The 19,728-nt window shown below is 34.4% G+C and overlaps 1 protein-coding gene across 1 annotated transcript; it reads left to right on the forward strand.

Annotated features, from left to right (window-relative positions):
* Positions 1-2,905: 2,905 nt before the first annotated feature.
* On the forward strand, positions 2,906-3,940 carry LOC131069498 (probable LRR receptor-like serine/threonine-protein kinase RKF3). The gene has a single exon (XM_058004958.2). The coding sequence runs from the start codon at positions 2,906-2,908 to the stop codon at positions 3,938-3,940; it is 1,035 nt and encodes a 344-aa protein (XP_057860941.2).
* The last annotated feature ends 15,788 nt before the right edge of the window (positions 3,941-19,728 follow it).

Raw genomic sequence — 19,728 nt, forward strand, 5'->3', positions numbered from 1 at the left:
AATTTTAGAGTATATTAATCTTCCTTTAATAATAAGGTAGTGAATTTGCCTACTTGTCAACTATAATAAATTATCTATTAGTGAATATTCATCATCAACAAGCATAACTTAGCGACTTTCTAACATTTTTCTTTTTTTGATTTAAATTTAATTAATATTATCTAATTTATTATTTAATTAAAGTTAAATACAATAAACATAACCCTACAATAATAAACATGCAATTAATTTTTAAAATAAAATTCTATTGTGTGTCTTCTCAAAGTTAAAGATATTTCATGATTATTTGACTTTTAAAGTTTAGAGACAATAACTGATGGACTCATTCCACCAAATTTTCTACCGACTTGACATCCACATGTTATAGTTTTGAACTCAAATTAAATTGTTTTATAATAAAACTTTTTGTCACTTGCAAGACTTTAATAAAGTAAGAATAAATATAAATCAAATCTGAATTATATTTTTTTAAAAAAGAAGAAAAGATCATATGTGAATATGTTGTCAAAATTGAGAAAATTCAAACAACATTTATTTTTTAAAGCTTAAAGATAATACTTGAAAGGTTCATTTGAGACAAAGTGCAACATAAATATATATACACTTTCATTATAATTTAAAAAAAATAATATTGTCTAATATATTATTTAGTTAGACTTAAATACAATCATAAGCATACATTTAATCTTCCAAATAAAATCCCATTGCATATATTCTCCAAGCTAAAGATGTTTCACAAATACTTGATTTTTTAAGTGTAGAGACAATAATTGATGGATTCATTCCACCAAAAATTCTATATACTTGATATCCACATATTGTAATTTTGAAATTTGCACTCAAAACAAATTCATTTATAATAAAACATTTTGTCACTCACAAAACTTTAATATAATAACAATAAATATAAATGAAATCTCCATTATATTTTTTTAAAAAGATAGAGATCTCATGTTAATTTCTTGTCAAATTAAGAACATTCAAATAACATTTATTTTTTAAAGCTTAAAAATTGTAATTGAAAGGTTCATTTGAGACTAAGTACAACATAAATATATAATCACTTAAATTATAAGTTTAAAAATAATATTATCTAATATATTATTTAATTAAACTTAAAATTCAGTAAAAAAACATAAAGTTAATCTTTCAAATAAAATCCCATTGCATATCTTCTCAAAGCTAAAGATTTCTATGAATATTTAATTTTTTAAATTTAGAGATAATAATTGATAGATTCATTCTACCAAAATTTCTATATACTTATTATTCAAATGTTACAATTTTGACCTAATCAAAACAAATTAATTTATAATAGAACTTTTTGTCACTCACAAGACCTTAAAAAGGTATCAATAAATATGAATCAAATCTCCCTTATAATTTAAAAAAAACAAAAGTTCTCATTTGGGACCAAGGACAACATAAATAAATAACCACTTAAATTATAGTAATTAAAAAAAAAATCTTATAAACTAGCTTGTCAAACCTAATATTTAAATTGAAAAAGCAATACAAAATCTTGTAAACTGTCTTGTCAAACCTAATATCTATATGGAAAAAGCAATAACTGAAAGATCCTTTGCACCAAATTTTTAAAGCTGAATTACCCAGTAAAACCTGGCAAGCCACAGAATTTTTATAAATATCACTCACTTGAAAAGATAGTCCTCCTAATCGATGGTAAATGGCTAAAAGCTAAGATAGACTGTTACAGCAGGGACCCTTACCAAAAACATATCATTTTAGACATTTCCTTATCGATATACTCACAGTGACACTAACGGCTTATGATAAATTTAATCTTCTCTTTTTTAACTGCTAATGGCGGCTGCTCTGGGACACCTTGTGTGCTCTATACGACTCTTTTCACATTTTCTAATCCAACCCATTACTTATATTCTGGGTTGGTGAGCTGATCGTGTCTTGCGTGTGCTCTTCTCCTTCCACTGATTATTCTGTCAACGCATCTCTGCCCTCTTAATAAACTCCTCTTTCACAGAACATCTTGGTGGGGAGAGAGAGCAAAATGGAGCAGAAGAGCTTAATGGCAGGAGTAATAATGGCGGCAATACTTATGATATCCCTTCTGCCAGAAGCGAAAGCCACAGGAGTAGCATGCCCGATGAACATAACGGCCGAACTGGATGCGCACTCATGGCTGTTTCAGCAATGCTTTTTACCTGACAAATCCTATTGCTGCCAAGGCATAATCGACCTGGTCAAAATCCTGCACTTCTCATGGCTGCACACTACTCACTCTTTCCTCTTGCCAGACAACGGCACCGCCGACTCTTGCGTTGCCGAATTCAACAAGCAGCTCATAGATCGCGGGATCGACTCCAACCTCATCACGACTTGCAGGCTCGGGCTTCAAAACTTCCTCAGCGACTCTTCCACCTGCAACAACATTACGGATCTCAAAAGCTTCGAGAAGACCGTCAACGTGTCTTTCCTGCAACAAAACTGCAACGCATCGAAGCCGGGGGCGTTCCAGTGCAACAACTGTGTGATGGCCATGGGCAGGGCGCTCAGTTACTTGAACGAAATCCCCCTCAAGGGGAACTCCAATTGTCCGGCGTTTGTCATAATATATGTCGGCGGTGGCATCAACTGCTACGACGCCCTCGGGCCTGATGCGACTTACTGTCTTCTGAGCGTCACCAATATGTCTCTCGTGGCTAACACCAGCGGCCCACTTCGCCGCCGACATAGCCGAACTTCTAATGCAGTCACCAAGACGCTCATCATCACGCTCGTTCCTTCCCTGGCGGTGCTCATCCTTGTCTTTGTCGGCGTTTTCGGGTACCTAAAAAGGTTGCGGGGCGTGAAGGAAAGCCAACAGAGGAAGCTGATCCGGAGATATGAGATCCTCAGTGAGAGCACCGGTTTGATTTTCTTCAACATGTCGGAGATTAAAGAAGCCACGGGGAATTTCGTGGAGTCGAATCTGATCGGAGAAGGGAGCTTCGGGATGGTGTATAGAGGCACTCTGGCAGACGGAAGTCGAATAGCTGTGAAGAGATTTAAGGACTTTAGGCAGAGAGCAGAAGAGGAGTTCAGCCACGAGGTCCAGGTGATCAGCAGCACCAAGCACCGGAACTTGCTGCCTCTGAAAGGGTACTCCGTGGGGATCATCGACCAAGATCCAGAGCAGGTTCTGGTCTATGATTTGATGGAGAACGGAAGCCTGGCGGATTATTTCTTTAGCTCTACCCGGCCCTGTTTGACATGGCCACAACGGTTCAAGATCGTGGTGGGTATAGCGAGGGGGCTCGCATACCTGCACGAAGACGCAAAACCGGCTATCATTCACAGGGACGTGAAGGCGGCGAACGTGTTGCTCGACGAGGATCTCAGTCCTTTGGTTGCTGATTTTGGGATGGCGAAGTTCAAGACGAAGGACAAGACGCACTACACCACGCGCACCGTGGGCACTCTGGGCTACGTTGCTCCCGAGTACGCGCTCTATGGGCACCTCAATGATAAAAGCGACGTCTTTAGCTTTGGTATCATTGTGCTGGAGCTCTTGACGGGCCGTCGGGCTTTCGACTCGCGCACTGATCGTCTTGAGCACGTCCTCATTTCTGACTGGGTAGTGGAGATGAGTCAGAATGGGAAATCGGCAGAAATAATAGACGAGAGGATTCGGGATTCTGGTTGTAAGAAGACTATGGAGCGGGTCTTGTTGCTGGCTTTGCAGTGCGCTCACCCGCGAGTTGGGTGCAGGCCTTCCATCTCCAAGGCGCTTCTTATCCTGGAATCCATCGACCACTCTTCGCCAAACATGATCTGTGCACTGCAGAGCATGGAGTTGGACCTTGAATCGTCGTGCAATAGCAGAGGCGACTTTACGTGGCTTATGTCTTCTGATACGGGTGATGCGTTCTTTTCCTCCAATTCTACGTCTACTTCCAATTCAAGGGAATTCACAGGTTGAGCTATTTTACAGAGCTCACCCACAATCGTAGCTCAAGCAACGGAGCTCATGTGATTTCGTCGGTCCCACGGGTGGAAAGGGAAAAAATTGGTAACAGGTTCTTGTAAATGGCCTCTTGTCAATTTTGGAAGGTGTAGTTTGGTCACCACTGTGTTGATTGGAGAGCACCGCCATGAAATTCTTGAGAGATGGCGAAGGTTCAGTCATTATCAATCTATTCTTGTCACTGATGTTTACCTACTAAACATATTGACTAAACGTACACAGTGCCTAACTTACGCTACTTTGGTCCAGCAATTATCCTTTTGTATATTTTTTCTTCTTCTTTTATTGTTGTGTAGCCTTCGAATGTAAAACGAGGGAAAAACCACTGCACACAATTTCATTGTTTTTCTATATAAATACATTTTGTACGATGTGTGATGAAAATAAGATGTATTTTTATGATGAAAATTGTGTTTCATGGAAGGATGGTACTACCTACTTGGAATGAATAAAGTATGTAGAATTTTAATACTAGGATGATTTTTTTTCAAAGGTGAGTTTGATTTGTTGGTCTTTTCTAAATATTAATTTTTTTCCTTAGTGTGTTTGGTAGTTGAATATATGTAAAATATAAAAATATGAGATAAGGTTGTTTTGCTTAAATAGTAAAGAGAAAAACAAGTGTCCTTATCTTTGTAAAAGTCAAGTCATTGGGACAAAGCAGGTGTCAATATGTATTAAATTAATGCTTGTTAAGTTTTTTTTATTTTATACTTGATAAAATATGTTTTCAGATAATGTTTTGTTAAATTTTTCTTCTTTAAATTGTCTAAAATTACTTTAGTGGGGAATATGTCGGTGACTTGGAAAATAGCAAATATATTGTATCGATCGGGGGTGGCCATGTCGCTCGGACTTTATAAATATCCAATTGCCCATTGTTTTATGTAATTAATTGTATCTCTATCAAGATTTTGCTAATAGAATCTATGTTTTCCACACGCTAAATTCAATATTTTCGCCTACACTTTCTGAGGTTGTCTTAATAGATGTCCATAATTCGCCACTAGTCATATAAAGATTTATTGGCCAGGAGGACCCAATTCACTTGGAATTTTGCGGAAGCCTGTCTCAATTCACCTCAATTTTTGCCAACTCTATTATAATTGCCAATTAATTGGATGACCCATAATTGCCTCGAAAATTACATAAGACGTGTTATAGTTAAGTGTGATTCACCAAATATTTGTATGCCATATAAAATTCCCGTCGAAATAGCCAAATAAGGATTGGTATAAATACAATAAAAAATCAGATTTATCTCTACACAATTTGGTCGGTTCTGAGCTCTCGATTCAGATCACTAGCGAAGTTTCAGACCAAGAACAACCATTGCTCCTGATTGCATTGGCGACTACTAGTGACCTAAAGGTAAGCGATCATATTTTTTAAGTGTTATAATATTATTCCGAAATCATCTCTATCTGTTTGCATTATTGAGTTCATTTTGTATTTCTCTCAAGAACTTATCCAAAAATTTATGCACCCCCGAATCTAGATTCATCCCTTCCAAATTTCCCATAATCAACTTCGTGATACACTTGTCAAAACTAACAAAGGCCACATTGGTACTAATATTCCTTATCTGACTAAATCCCCTGTCCAACTCCTACACATGCTAGATCATCTTTGCTCGACTTCCACCAATCCTATTCTTCGGATGATCCTCCCATTTCCACATGATATCTCAAGTCTAAACCAGAGCATATCCTTTGGGGAAAACAACTGTGGATGGTTGATGCTAACCAATCCCTTGCCTTGGAAGCGGAGATGAATCTCCACCCTCCATGACACCTATCTCCCTTAGTTTCAATAGCTTCCTAAAAGGGAAAAACCGTGGTTAAACTTCATTTCTTTTTTTTTCTTTCTTTTATTAAAAACATTCATTTATTAAAACCTTTCATTCCTGACAGTGCTCACACTTGTCTCTATGTCTATTCCGAGGACTTTTTGAAGAAACTTGTGTTCTTTACAACTTCGGCCCATAATAGAGCTTATGCCATCAATTAAAATTAATTAAGTATAGACTTAAAGTTAATTAAGTGTACAATTTATAATAGCTAATTAATTATTAGACAATGCTAAGACCTATCTCTATTTCGATGACTTTTTGAAGAAACCTTTGTCCTTCAGAACTTCAGGCCGAAATAGAGCTTATGTCGTTGATCTGCGATCATCCAACGGTCATTAAGTTGATTGATTAATTTAATATTTAAATCTAAGTAATGAATAAATTTATAATTTTTTTATTTCATTTTATTTGCATCTATTTTTAATTCTCTATTGGTTAATTGTTGAATTAGTTTGTAGATCTAGGGTTAGTGGTTGGATCTTTAGGGTTTACAAATAGGTCAATATTTAGCATACATAGATGTATGTACCTATTATGTGATATATATATATATATATATATATATATATATATATATATATATATATATATATATATATATATATATATATATATATATATATATATATATATATATATATATATATATTTATTTATTTATTTATTTATACTATGATGTTATACACGATTATGGATGTATTTATGATTCTTATATGTAATAATTTTAATCCATATTCTTGTGAATATGATGATATGGATTATGACCTAAGCTTTATGTTGAAAATGCCAAAAGATTGAGAGGGGGGTGAATTAGTCTAAACCAAATCCTAAACTTCTTTAATCACAAGTACTTATCAATTATCATTAACAAATTAAACATCAATACAAGATGAAACAAAGAAACACCAAACACATGAAAACCATAATTTTTAGTGTGGGAAAAACCATGGTGAGAATCACACTCACAATATAAATATAATAAAAAATAAAATTAATGACTTTCATAGTTTACCCCGTCGTGCACTTCCTTTGATATCAACGGTCTAGATCTCTGCGAATGCACATTTAGATCAAGATGCTCTTTCACCTTAACTCCACAACCCCGCTACACACATGGCACATGGGCCTGCTGACGTCAAGCTCTTCTTAAGTGGACCAATAAGAATATGCATGTTGGAGGTCAAAGGACACGTCGGAAAGGGTTGGCCCAATCTATCCTCCCGTTAATTAAGTATATAATTTATAATAGTTAATTAGACAATTCTCAGACCTATCTCTATTCTGGGGGCTTTTTGAAGAAACCTTTGTCCTTCAAAACTTCAGGCTGAAAGAGAGCTTATGTTGTTGATCTGTGATCATCCAACGATCATTAAGTTGATTGATTAATTAATTACAAACTTATAGTTAAATAACACTTGTAACTCATTGTATGGATAGCCGAAAGAAAATTAAAGATTAAATTTAATGTAGTTTAATATTAGAAGTGAATAAATTAATCTAGTATTTAAATCCAAGTAATGAATAAATTTAAAATCAAAAAGTGCCTCATTCTCACTTATAGAGGTCGAATTAATGTCGAATCATGTGGATTGATTGTAGAATAAAGCTTAGACAACACATTGATGGCAGAGCATGGGGATTAGAATTTGAAGAGGTTGCAGACAAGGTGAAGAAGGCCTTGCAAACTTTAATTGTTGTAGAATACCTAGGAGGGATGGACTCAATTTGGGAGTGGGTTTCATCATTTTTTAAGGGTCGGTGGAGCCTGCAGACCCACTACCTTTTGTTCACTGGAAAGAGGATGAGCTAAAGGCGAGATGCAAAGAGCTCACAAGAAGAGGATGGGAGGTGGGTATTAGGGTTTGTTTCAGATTTGGGTTTTTTGGTGGCGGTTATAGATAGATGGATTAGATGGAGGTTATTTGATGACTCCAATCTTTTTGTAATCTTTTGTGAAGCTTTAAATCAATAAAATATCATATTACCTACTGGTAGGTCCAGAAAAGTGGCAATGTGATAAACCCTACTAGTAAATAGTTGCACAAGGCCAACACCCATTATAATATATTCTGGTTCCCCCTAAATAATGAAAGATTCACCAAAATAAATCATTTGAACATTTTTTTTTATAAGTGAATAGCTAGTTAGGGCCAACACCCATTATATTAAGATTTAAATAAAAGATACAATAGTATTTGGCTTGTAGCCGAAAATACATTCTCAGTAACATTGATCCAACAATCACCCATAACAACCCATAATCCCCAATACAAAATTCAAGAATCAAAACACAATGAAGCATCCACACCATGCTTCAAGGCTAGAAGACATTCCCAATCCGCCTTTCTGCCTTCCCAGCTTCACGTTCCTCCCTGACTTTCTTGGCTCGTAAGATGAGTGGGAAATCATGTCCGTAGTTAGCATGAGCTTCGCCTGCTATAATTTCCTCCACACTGTGTCTGTCATCCTGAATCCATTACTATCCTCCCCAGCTCCACCACCCCTACAATCTCAACCGCATCCTTCTCATCAATTTCATCTTCATCTACCAACCCTTTAGTGTTCAAGTAGTCCCAATGCCAATCGTCCTCCTAGGGTTCCTTAATTTTGGCTACATACATAAGGAAATTGATACTGCATAGTATATCACTCCTTCGTGTTTGCAACAACTGTGCATCTTGTGTTTGCACAATCGAAAATTTAAAAACCCTTCCAATGTAATATTTCCATGGGAGGGGAATGAGGAGGTTCTCATCCACATTGTCGATGACCGCATCAATGTCACACAAACATGCATGCTCAAACACCATCTGGGTGATTTTTTTTGCCCACTCCTTGGAAACCCTGACATATAATAACATGACAAGAAAAAAGGCCAGAATGTACAAACTGACCCTATGCTTGTGATACGCCATTAGAAAATCCAACTCTAGCACTGTCTTGACCTCATACATTATGTACGGGTGGCAATTCACCAAGACCCCCCTAACCATTTATCCGTGACTTCATCTACAAATGTTGTCTATGGTTTCATTTCCCTAACATAATTGGCGTGTCCATAACTCCCATCTCAGTGTTTCCAACTCGAACATGTAATGTGAAAATATGGTAATACCCCAATGCCCAATTTAAAGGCATTCGATCAGCTTCAACATAAATTTCTCATTAAATGCACACTTACCATAAGTTGTCTTGCGCGATATATATTAATAGTATATATATCTTATATCTTCTTTTGTTTATAATTTTTGATACAAGTACATAAACCCACAAACAAAATTTTACTTTCACAAGAGATTTGCAAAGACAAATAACAAAACCATTGATATTATTATTCATGTGAGACCAAGAAGTACATTCTATAGACTATATCTGTAGTAATTGTCATGACAGATCATAAACTAATTAATATTGCTGAAGGAGTATATACATTCTTCACTATGGAAGACCCCACATTCTAACTTAGACACTACTACTATACCCTTTTCCAAAGAGACTAAGATTCCCTCCAAAAAATTCTCTTAATTATAGCCTTGGAATTTCTTTTATAAGAGTAAGGAATGCAACAAGCTTCAGGTTGTATGCAACTGCCATGTTCTCATTTGACATATATTTGTTTTATACGCATGAAAATGATATATTCCCAATATGAAACCTAAAATAGAATAGGATAAATTATCAAACCATATGACTAAAACTATCATGAAACTATCATGGACCATGGTGAAGAATAAAATACTGTTGAAATTCAACTGCTTGAACCATGCCACCATCACATTGCTGATAACTTTATGAATGAAAGATTCTAACTATAAAAACTAGAGTATTTTTTACAGATGCAAGATTCTAGCTATTAAAACTAGTGGATGATCTCCACAAAAACTACTAGATGAGCTCCAGAGATGGGTATTGTAATCATAATAGGGTTCTGACTTTAGTTATCAATTTTAACTAAACAGGCTCTTTTCTAGAGCCGACTCTTCCCTATACTCATTGTTCTCCTCACCTCTCCCTCTTGCTCTTAGGCTTCAGGAGACGAGGGGGAAAATGTAGGTAGCCAGGGAAAGGCCATCTGTAGTGTCAGATGGCCTTTTAAAATCCCTTTAGCTACCTCCTTCGATTGGAAAGTCCCTTTAGCTACAAAGCAATATGTTGTGCTGCTATAAACACAACCTTCTTGAAATATTCTCCACCCAGTGTCATTAAACCTATATCTTATGAACACACAAGAAACATCTGCATATGGGCATTCCATTTTTGATACTCTTCTTAAACAAGTGTAGAGGGAAATATTTATAATGCTCCTTGATAAACTCAACTGCTACCAATTTATGAAAAATGTCAAAGCTCTATATTTAGAAGTTCTAAATATTCCTTTTCACCTTTTTGCCTTTCCAAAGAATCAGAACTCTCCATGCTAGCATGCAACTCTTCATGCCACCTAATGAAAGGATCAAAACTCATTAGCCTACTATAATCATTTAACTGCCAATTCAATATTTTCTTCAAGAACAAGCTAACATCCGTACCCATGCAACTCTTCATCAAAATGACAAGCATAAAGTCCTTTTATAGGAGGAGCATTTTCTATGTGAAAATATCGCTTAGAATCTGAGATGAAGATTTCATATGTGCTAAAAAGTAAGTTTCTAATTCCAATGGATATGCAGTACATTTTCTATATGGGTTATTTTCCAAAAAAAATGTGAAAGATACGCCTTAATTAAACTACATTTAATTGGACTTTTATTTTGTATTTCTAAAACAAAGGAAATTGCACTTTGATTTTGATGTATTTCTGAAACAGATCTCGGAGTTGAATATGAGATCAAGAATGCAAACCCAAGCAACAGATAATTTTATAATAGTGAGTCACTTGAGCATTAATGCCTAGCATTAACACAACTTCATGTGTAGTTGCACAAATTATTCTTATAGATCCATTACATTACTCCAGACCTATAGTAACTTGCAAATAGAATGTAATTCCTTCCTTGAAGGAAATCCACACTCACACTACACAGTCAAACATTGACAATGAAATTTTCAAGACAAATTAAAATATCCTTAATATTATAATTCACCATTTATGTAATATCTGAAAGTACAAATGAAGACAATTTTAGCAACAATAATAAATATAGTAGTCTATTCATGAACTAATTGAAAAACTATTGAAAGAAAGTGTACATTCTTTCACCATGAAACCATCCTACACACTAGACAAGACAAAGCCCCGTTTCTAGTTCTACTCTCCTCAGAGATGAGAAAATTACATAATCCTTCTTTATGGCCTTGATATTCCTTTTATAATCATAAGGAATGCAACAATCTACCGACCTTTTACAAGAATGTGTAACATGTATTGCAATTCCGTAAAACCTCCAGGCCAATATTCATGAAAGCTTTGGTTTAGAGACATAGAAAGCTTCCATGAATGTGAACTACCTTATGAACCATGCCACTATCACACATTTGTGGTTATTGATGCAGAGAATACGAGGATACAAGATTCTCATTGCATTTCTTGGTAGGGGAGAACTTTGAGACTTTTGTTCAAGCAGAGATGCTTGACTCCAAAGTTGCATCTCCTATGTCTTCACCCAACTTTCTCTCTGAATTCTACCCATTATAAGGGGGACATGGCGGTTGCCAGAGATATCAGAATTATTTGCAACTGCAGTTGCACTCGAGCCTTTTAATAACCCTCTGGCTATCTTTGGCTATTTTAATAACCCTCTAGCTACAAGATAATTCATTAATTTTCCTTACTTCATGGCATCTGCAAACCTTCAACCATATGTCCTTATGCCAGAATTCAGCTGCACCTTCTATGCACTTCATTTTAAAACATCTATAAGAAAAACAACAATATTTCCTAAAAACTTATCTCTAGAAAATGTCTATCTTCTACAATCTAAAATGCAGCATGCGAATGATGTAACTTCTATCTTCTACATTCTGAAATGTAGCATGCAAATAATGACCCTATTTCTCGATTTGCAAAGTGGCGGCAATTGACTATCAGGTCTATACTTTGGATTATTCCATATACTATATTAATCTGTGTGAGATGTACTTTTCTCTCATTCCACAAGAAAGATTTCATTCCAATAGTCCTGACACCTGTACATGACTCACAAACCTCAACACAGATTAATACTGGTAGCTTCTCATTGGATATTAAATATGTACTATCATCCATATTTTTCTTCCTCAGACACATGCAATGTTTTGAGTTTTCTATGAAAAAGGATTGTAGAGAATCCTTGATCAAGATTTCATACGTGCCAAAAAGAGGGTTTCTAAAAGATTTTATATGGATATGCAAGACACTTAGAGCTAAGATGTGATGTGTTTGCTATATTAGTTTTTTTCTCCAATTAGTAATAGAAGATTAGCCTTAATTATTATTTTCCCCCAAAACCAATGAATGATTCGCCTTAATTTTTCCACATATTTCGTGCAATATGAACAAAATCACAAATATCATTATTAATTTTCCCCCAAAATAATGAAATATTCGCCTTAATTTTTCAAAAAATTTCATGCAAAAGAAAAAGATTCGCCAATAAAATTAATATTTTTTCCCCAAAAGAATGAAAAATTCGCCTTAATTTTTGTACAATTCTTACGCAACTAAGAAAAATACGCCAATGGGATTTAATATTTTCCCCTATTTAAAAAAAAAATTGCCAAAAAAATTTAATATTTTTCTCCAAAATTTTGAAAGATTCGCCAGGAGTTTACACCTTTACCCAAGGGGGGCTTCTTAAAGTTATCCCTGAAATTGTCTAAAATAATAAATTATCAATGTTGTTCATAAAAAAATGGTAATAATTAAATGTGGGTATATGTATATGCAAATATAATTAACAAAAGGTGATGTGATTTAAAGAGTTGACGGTTGATATAGAGAAATTTACTCCTCTTGATAAGTGCCTTAGAACTAGGTTGTCTCTTCTTCAACTTAGTCTTTTGATGAAGACTTCTTTTTCTCAAAATGTGGGGAGTGGTCATACAAAATTATCAATGTTGATGTTGATGTTGGATATATATCCTTTGTTTTGGACACTCAAATTTATCTGTCACGTAGAAGTTTAGTTTGATTCGCTTCTATGACAAAGTGTGTCAAATGATATGAGTCAAGTTTCACGATGTAGAAACTTAATTTGACAACTTGAGAGCCTAACTAGGTATTGTTTTGATAAGACTTGTTGGATGATGGAACATTTGATCACTCTAATCGATACTCCTTTATTTCATTGGATGAAATTCTTATCCTAAGATAGTTGAAGACCTGATACCTTTTTTCTAAAGGTGCTTAGTTGGATTTGGAAATTTTCTTCTCACTAAGGTTGCTCTTTTCTCTTTGTTTTGAACTGATTGTTGTATTAGTTGATTTGTAATTTGCAAGATTTTTTAATATTCATGACAAGAAGACATAGCACACATGAAAATAATGTCCATCCCTATGCTAAACATTGAGTGTATGTTTTTGTGAGGATTTCAAATCCCCGATGTTATCACTGGTTTGATTTACAATAAAAGACACATCAAATAGACTCTTTATTCAAAGGTCATTGGCAATATCATTGCCCACTAGTATCGATACTCCGTTAGCTCAAACAACCTTGTCACCCCCTAGAGGGCACCCATTTTTTTGCCTTTTGCCAAAAATTAACCCAAAGTGAATTGCTTCACAATTGGGTAGTTATCTCGTAATCTTGGGGACGGATTCATCCCCACCCTTGCACTATGATATTGCCAATGTATGGCAACTGAATTGGTTCAAAGCTTCTAATGCTAAGGTTCATAGTAAGGATTCCAATCGACGTGGCAAATGATAAACTCAATTAAGAGGCTTCCCAACCTTTAGAACAAAGGCTTTTTGCATCACAAAGATACTAGGGGAAGGCTATCAAATACACACTTGCGTTGGAGAGGATTTTCATCAGCCTCCACATTTTATTATAGTGGGTTGATAAACTTGGCGATAAATTCGTTACCCACGTGGGTCATACCCTTCACACTAGCCCTTTTGAGGCTTCGGGAAGGCGGTCCCTCTAAAGGATTTAATTCTTGAAAGTAAATAAAGAAATAAAAAAGTGGGTTTGGCTTTTTGATCACCCAATTAAGGGGAGAGTGCATATACCTACCACTTAAGACAGACAAAGAAATCAAATTTATTTTTAACCTTTTCAAAGAATTTTTTGGCTAAGTCCTATTTGGAGATGTTGCTCCAACAAGCATGGTGTTCTTTTTATCCCACAAAGAAATTTGTTGTCTAACTAGGAAATTAAAATCCTGGTCAACATAAAGTAAAACACATTTACTTGAAATGGAAATCGCTTGGCAAATTGAAAAATTTGTGGCTTGTTCTTTTTAACTTGCAATAATAAAGTTGATTATTCTTTTTAATCCTTTGCAAGAAATTGAAAATTTGTTGGTTCTTTTTAAGCCCAAATCTGAAGTGTTTTCCCTAGCTTGCAAGAAAGTAAAGGTTTGATTTGTTGTTATTTTTAGAGCCCAAATTTGAGGTGTGAATCCTAACTTGCAAGAAAGTAAATGTTTGATTTGTTGTTCTTTTTACCTTGCAAATGTGATTCTTTTTAGAGCCCAAATGAAAATGAGGTTTGATTTTTAAGCCCAAAATAAAGATGAGATTCTTTTTAAACCAATGAAAAAACAAATTCTTTTTAAGCCAACTTTGAAAGGAAGCAAAAAGAAAAATAAAATCTATTCTAACTCCTCCAAATCTGCAAGAAACTATTAGGAAAACCTGCAAGAATGGAAGTTAGCAAAATCAAAATCTCAGGTGGGCTTCCACAAGCCTAATTTTTTTAACACTGGATGACACTTTTCATCCTCTGTTTTATATGCGCAAAAACAAAGATCATATGCACCAAAAGAACTATTGTGTGCGCAACAGAAACAATCATATGCACCACATAAAATATTGTATGTGCAACATAAACAATCATATCCGCAAGAAAAATAGTTATATGTGCGAGAAAAATAGTTATATGCGCAATAAGAAGAGTCAAATGCGCAAGAAGAGGAGTCAAATGTGCGAGAAGATATGTCATATGCATTATTCTGTGTTTGAAAACTGTAGGCGTGAATCCTACGGAAAAAAAATAAAAATGTCTAAAAACAGGGTTTGAGCCCCACGGTGGGTGCCAATTAATGTATGTCGGAAATGTGGGATCAACCTCCAATAGAGAAGAACACTTCAAACATACACATGAAACATTGCATTAGAGTTAGAAATCAAAACAAAACAAAGCAAGTGAATGAATCAAAACTCTTTAAAATTGTTTCATGCTCCTCTATCTCTAAAGATCCTCAAATTCAAAGTGGCCCTCACTTGGAAGAGCACTTGATCTCTTGGATGACAACCTAGAGAACGGGATTTGGATGATGCTAGGATCAAAATGGATGGAACTAAGATCCTAGTGAAAGATTTAGATATGAAAATAGATGATGATATGATGCAAGATATTGATATGAAGCTAAACTAACATGAAAATGATGTTAAGATGATATTAAGCTAATATGGAAATGAAGCTAACATGATATTACTACATGATATGCAAAACCTGATAAATCTGAGCTATGATGCTATTAAATGATTTGAAATGCTATTATCAAAGAAAGGCTAACAATGCTTGATTAAATGAGACTATAAATTAGATGCAAAAAAGACTTGATATTGAGAATGAAGAATGGGAGCTCTATTTATAGGGAACATAGGGCAATGGAGGGTTGAGATTGAATCATCTCAACAAGGGCTAGGATTGAAAGTTATCAATCCATGTGAGGGATTCAGTCCAATCTCAAGTTGACAAATGTCACCTTCAGTGGGCTTGAGAGGAGATGTAAGAGGCATTAAATGCTTGAGGAGACATGGAGGTTACCTTAGGAGGTAAGGTTATGGTTAGGTTAGTGGATAACCAATGGATAAAGCCTTGACCCAAGGGGTAAACTCTTGTGCAAGAGTTAATAGGATAACTAGGGTCAAAGCCATAAGTGCTTGATGAGACCCTTGGGTTAGATGAGGGTTAAGTTAGAGAGAAAGTCTCTAACCATGTGGGAAGGTTGAGTTAACCATTAATGGTTAAGAAGACTTTGGGGACAAATTTTTAAGAGTCCTTCCAAATTTGGGGTACTCAACAAGTTAGCTTATTGAATGGATAAAGCCTTTATTGCTTTTAGAAGACTTTCCTCCAAGTTTGAGAAGTGACCTCCTCAAACTTAGGGAAAGGACATGATTAGGAGTTGATTAGGCTAACTAAAAAGGATTTAGAAGAATCTAGAAGGCTCTAGAAGAGGTTTAGGAGGCAAGTGGGAGATGTGGGATTTTGCAAGTGGGTGAGGGAAAAAAGAATTTAATTAAAATAAAATTAATTTATTTTAATTTTGGTTGCAACTTGCATTTGTAGGATTTTGCAAGTGGGGGGGAATTTTAAATAAATTTAGATTTATTTAAATGTAAAAGGGGTTTTAATTAAATGTAGATTTAATTACAATGGCTAGAAGAGGAATTTTAATTAAATGGCTAGAGGGGGATTTTAATTAAATGTAAATTTAATTAAATGGCTAGGATAGAAGAAGGGAAATAATAATCAAATCTTTAATTTGATTAATAGGCTAATAGGGATATTAATTAAATCTTAATTTAATTAATTGGAAGAAATAGGGATAATTTAATGAATAAAATTCGCTTTTTTTGTTGTGCAAATTTTAGGTGTCTACAATTTATAGTCATAATCTCCTTTCATCCATTTTCTCTAGTTCCAGTATTCTCACATTTCATGATCCTACAATACCATGTTACACTTTTTGGCCAAACTTGACACTGAAACCAACATTTTGCACTAGATCTTCACTTTCTAACACTTATAGCAAATAAACCATTAAGAATTTGGAGATGAATTAAATTATTGATTTTTGAGATTTTTTGTGTAGATTCTATATATATATATATATATATATATATATATATAAAATCAGAAATAATGGATCATACTTTCACATAACTTTTAATAACTTGATTTTTACAGTAATCATCATTTTTTAGAAGTGACATTTATGATGTTATGCATAACATTTTTTTAATAGAAATAATAAAATTCTAATTTTTAAAATATATATGTCACACCAATATCTAGTGTATGAATAATTTTTCATAATTTTTTGTTGCATATATATATTTTTTAGTTAATTTTTGAAGTCAGAGTAATTGTAATTTGGGTAGAGGTGTATGATATGATGCATAATTTTTTTGTATACATTTGAATTAACTTCTTCTTTTTTTAATTTTACAATATTGGTTACCTCAAATTTGACCCATTTGGTGATATATTTAATATTAGCTATGATAAATCTAGCATGAAACTTACAAGTTGGAGGTTCTTATGGGTTCAATATAGTGTAATGGTTATTTATCAAATGGAAGTTGGGCTAAAACTTGTTGTAAAGGCATTTCATCCCTTATGATAGGTATTCGTACCCACTAATATAAGATACATATTTGTGCAAAGCTATTGTCATCTATGAACACGGTTGACCACCACAAACCTGCTAATAACATCTTTCCCATTTTTCTCTCTTGCAACACATTCCTTATTATTAATTCATCTTTTCCTATAGTATGTAACTATCTTTTGACTAGGGTATAGGGAAATTATCTTCACATATTTCTACACCTTTGCTTCTTTGAGATTCCTTTAAGAAATCCCTCTTTTAATAGTAGTTAAACCACATTTATGATATTTTGAGATACTATCTTTAATTTTAAAATATTTATATCAATAAAATCATCATTCATATGCCTTAAATCTTCTCATATATTATTTCCTGATAAATAATATTGTCCATAATTAAAATTCATCAATCTCAATATAATCTTAAAGTCAAATTATTGAAATAACCACAAGTCATATATATCCATATCTATATAATCCCAAGGAATTATTAGTCCATCAAATAACAAAGGGGTTCATGATCTCCAAAGAATAATAAGAGAGTAAGACAATAGATAATGGTATCATTGCTAGTGCTTCTATTTTCAAATGTAATATAAATATTTTTCTTTCTATGCTAATTTTTGGATTGCAAATATAATTTTGAGTGGTCCTTATCACAATCAAATCCTCCCCTACCTTTCTTTTTGAAGTGTCAAATGCTTCTTTATATCTACCTGTCCATTCAGAGTTCTCGTTGCTTTTATTTTAGGAGTTATCTAATAAAGATAGAAATTCCCACATATTTCCAAACGAACTTGTAGTGATAGCCTATATATACTCTAACAATGTCAAACTGTGGGAGTTGTAGTATTATGACAAGTGTGAAGGGGTTTACCATCCTAGCCTCTTAAATATACTAGAATGTTGAATCCTCTTGTTTATTATTTTGGTAGATAGCCCATTCTGACTCATTCATGGGAGCTTGACGAAGGGGTGGCATTGGAGGAAAAGACGCCATTGGCAGTGTTCAAAGACATAAGCCATGTAAACTGCTATTGCAGGAGGATTCGAGGTCCAATTCCATGCTCTGTAGTGCAGAAATCATGTTTGGCGAAGGGTGGTCGATGGCTTCAAGAATGAATGACAGGAAAAGTACAAGTGGGGGTGCATTTTTCCTTAGACCTTAGTTGGTTTCTTGGTCGAGTGAGAAAAAATATTTAGTATCATTGTCTACTACTAACGATAAATATATTGCTGCTACAACTTGTTGTACATAGGTATTATGAATGAAACAAACTTAGAAGGATATTGGAATATTGTTCAATGATGAACCAATTTTTATATTTTGTGACAATAATAGTGCAATAAATATTTGTAAGAATCTACTACTACATTCAAGAATGAAACACATTTCAACCTAGTATCACTTCTTGGGGGAGAAAGTTTTTGAGGATGAGGTGAAGCTTGATTATGTACCTACAAAAGAATAGATTGTTGACATCTTTACTAAAGCACTCTCTAAGGATACTTTTGAATATCGCCGTGAGAAATTAGGGCTAATTTCCCCTCCTTTTATAAACTAAATGTAGAGGTGCATTAGTATAGTGAACTTCATGAATATTCTTGTCTCGACTAATGATTGCGGCTTCCTCTTGGGGAGAGAAAAGTGCAGTTGAATTTTTTTTTAAGGAGCTGAACAAAATGAGCTAACATTTTTTTTTAGTTTGAGCCTTTGTCCTTGATGGAAAAGGGGAAGAGACTGAGAATTTGGGAGAGAATGAGAAGATTGGCAAAATGAGAGAGAAAATGTGAGTAACAAAGTAATTAGCAAAGGGGGAGAATAGTGTACTGGAAAGCATTAAAAATTTGGTATGAGAGCTATTGATATTGTTTCTATCGTTGATGTGTTGTCATCAATGACAAAGGGGATATTATTGCATATTTGGGAAAAATCACCTATTGGTGTGTTGCAATTGATGTCAACATGCTTTAGTTGTCATTAGTGACTGGTTGGTATAGTTGATTTTGATTTTCCTATGTAGTTGTGCTAAGAGATTTGCTCCACATTTATTTTATATTGTACATCTATTCATGTGGTTTGGATATGTTGTTAATAATTGTTTAGAGATGCTAGATTCAGGAATCGGCCGTGTGGTTGTCGGGTAAGAGGAAAGACTGAGTCGTGTACATCCAGGAGAAGTGCAGGCTTTTGATCAAGTCGGTTATGCCTTCACAACAATGTGATTTGTCTGTAAAGAAGCATTGCCGAAACATCTAGTTCCTTGATTATATTCATCGGGCATACGGTTGGAAGGATAACCACGAATAAAATTAGCACTAGCTACCAGCTTTATCCTCTATTCATAAATGAAATATGCGTTATTCATTCTTATGTGAAAAATATTTATAGTGTTGAGTGG

Source organism: Cryptomeria japonica, chromosome 3, assembly GCF_030272615.1.
Source record: "Cryptomeria japonica chromosome 3, Sugi_1.0, whole genome shotgun sequence".
Taxonomy (NCBI): domain Eukaryota; kingdom Viridiplantae; phylum Streptophyta; class Pinopsida; order Cupressales; family Cupressaceae; genus Cryptomeria; species Cryptomeria japonica.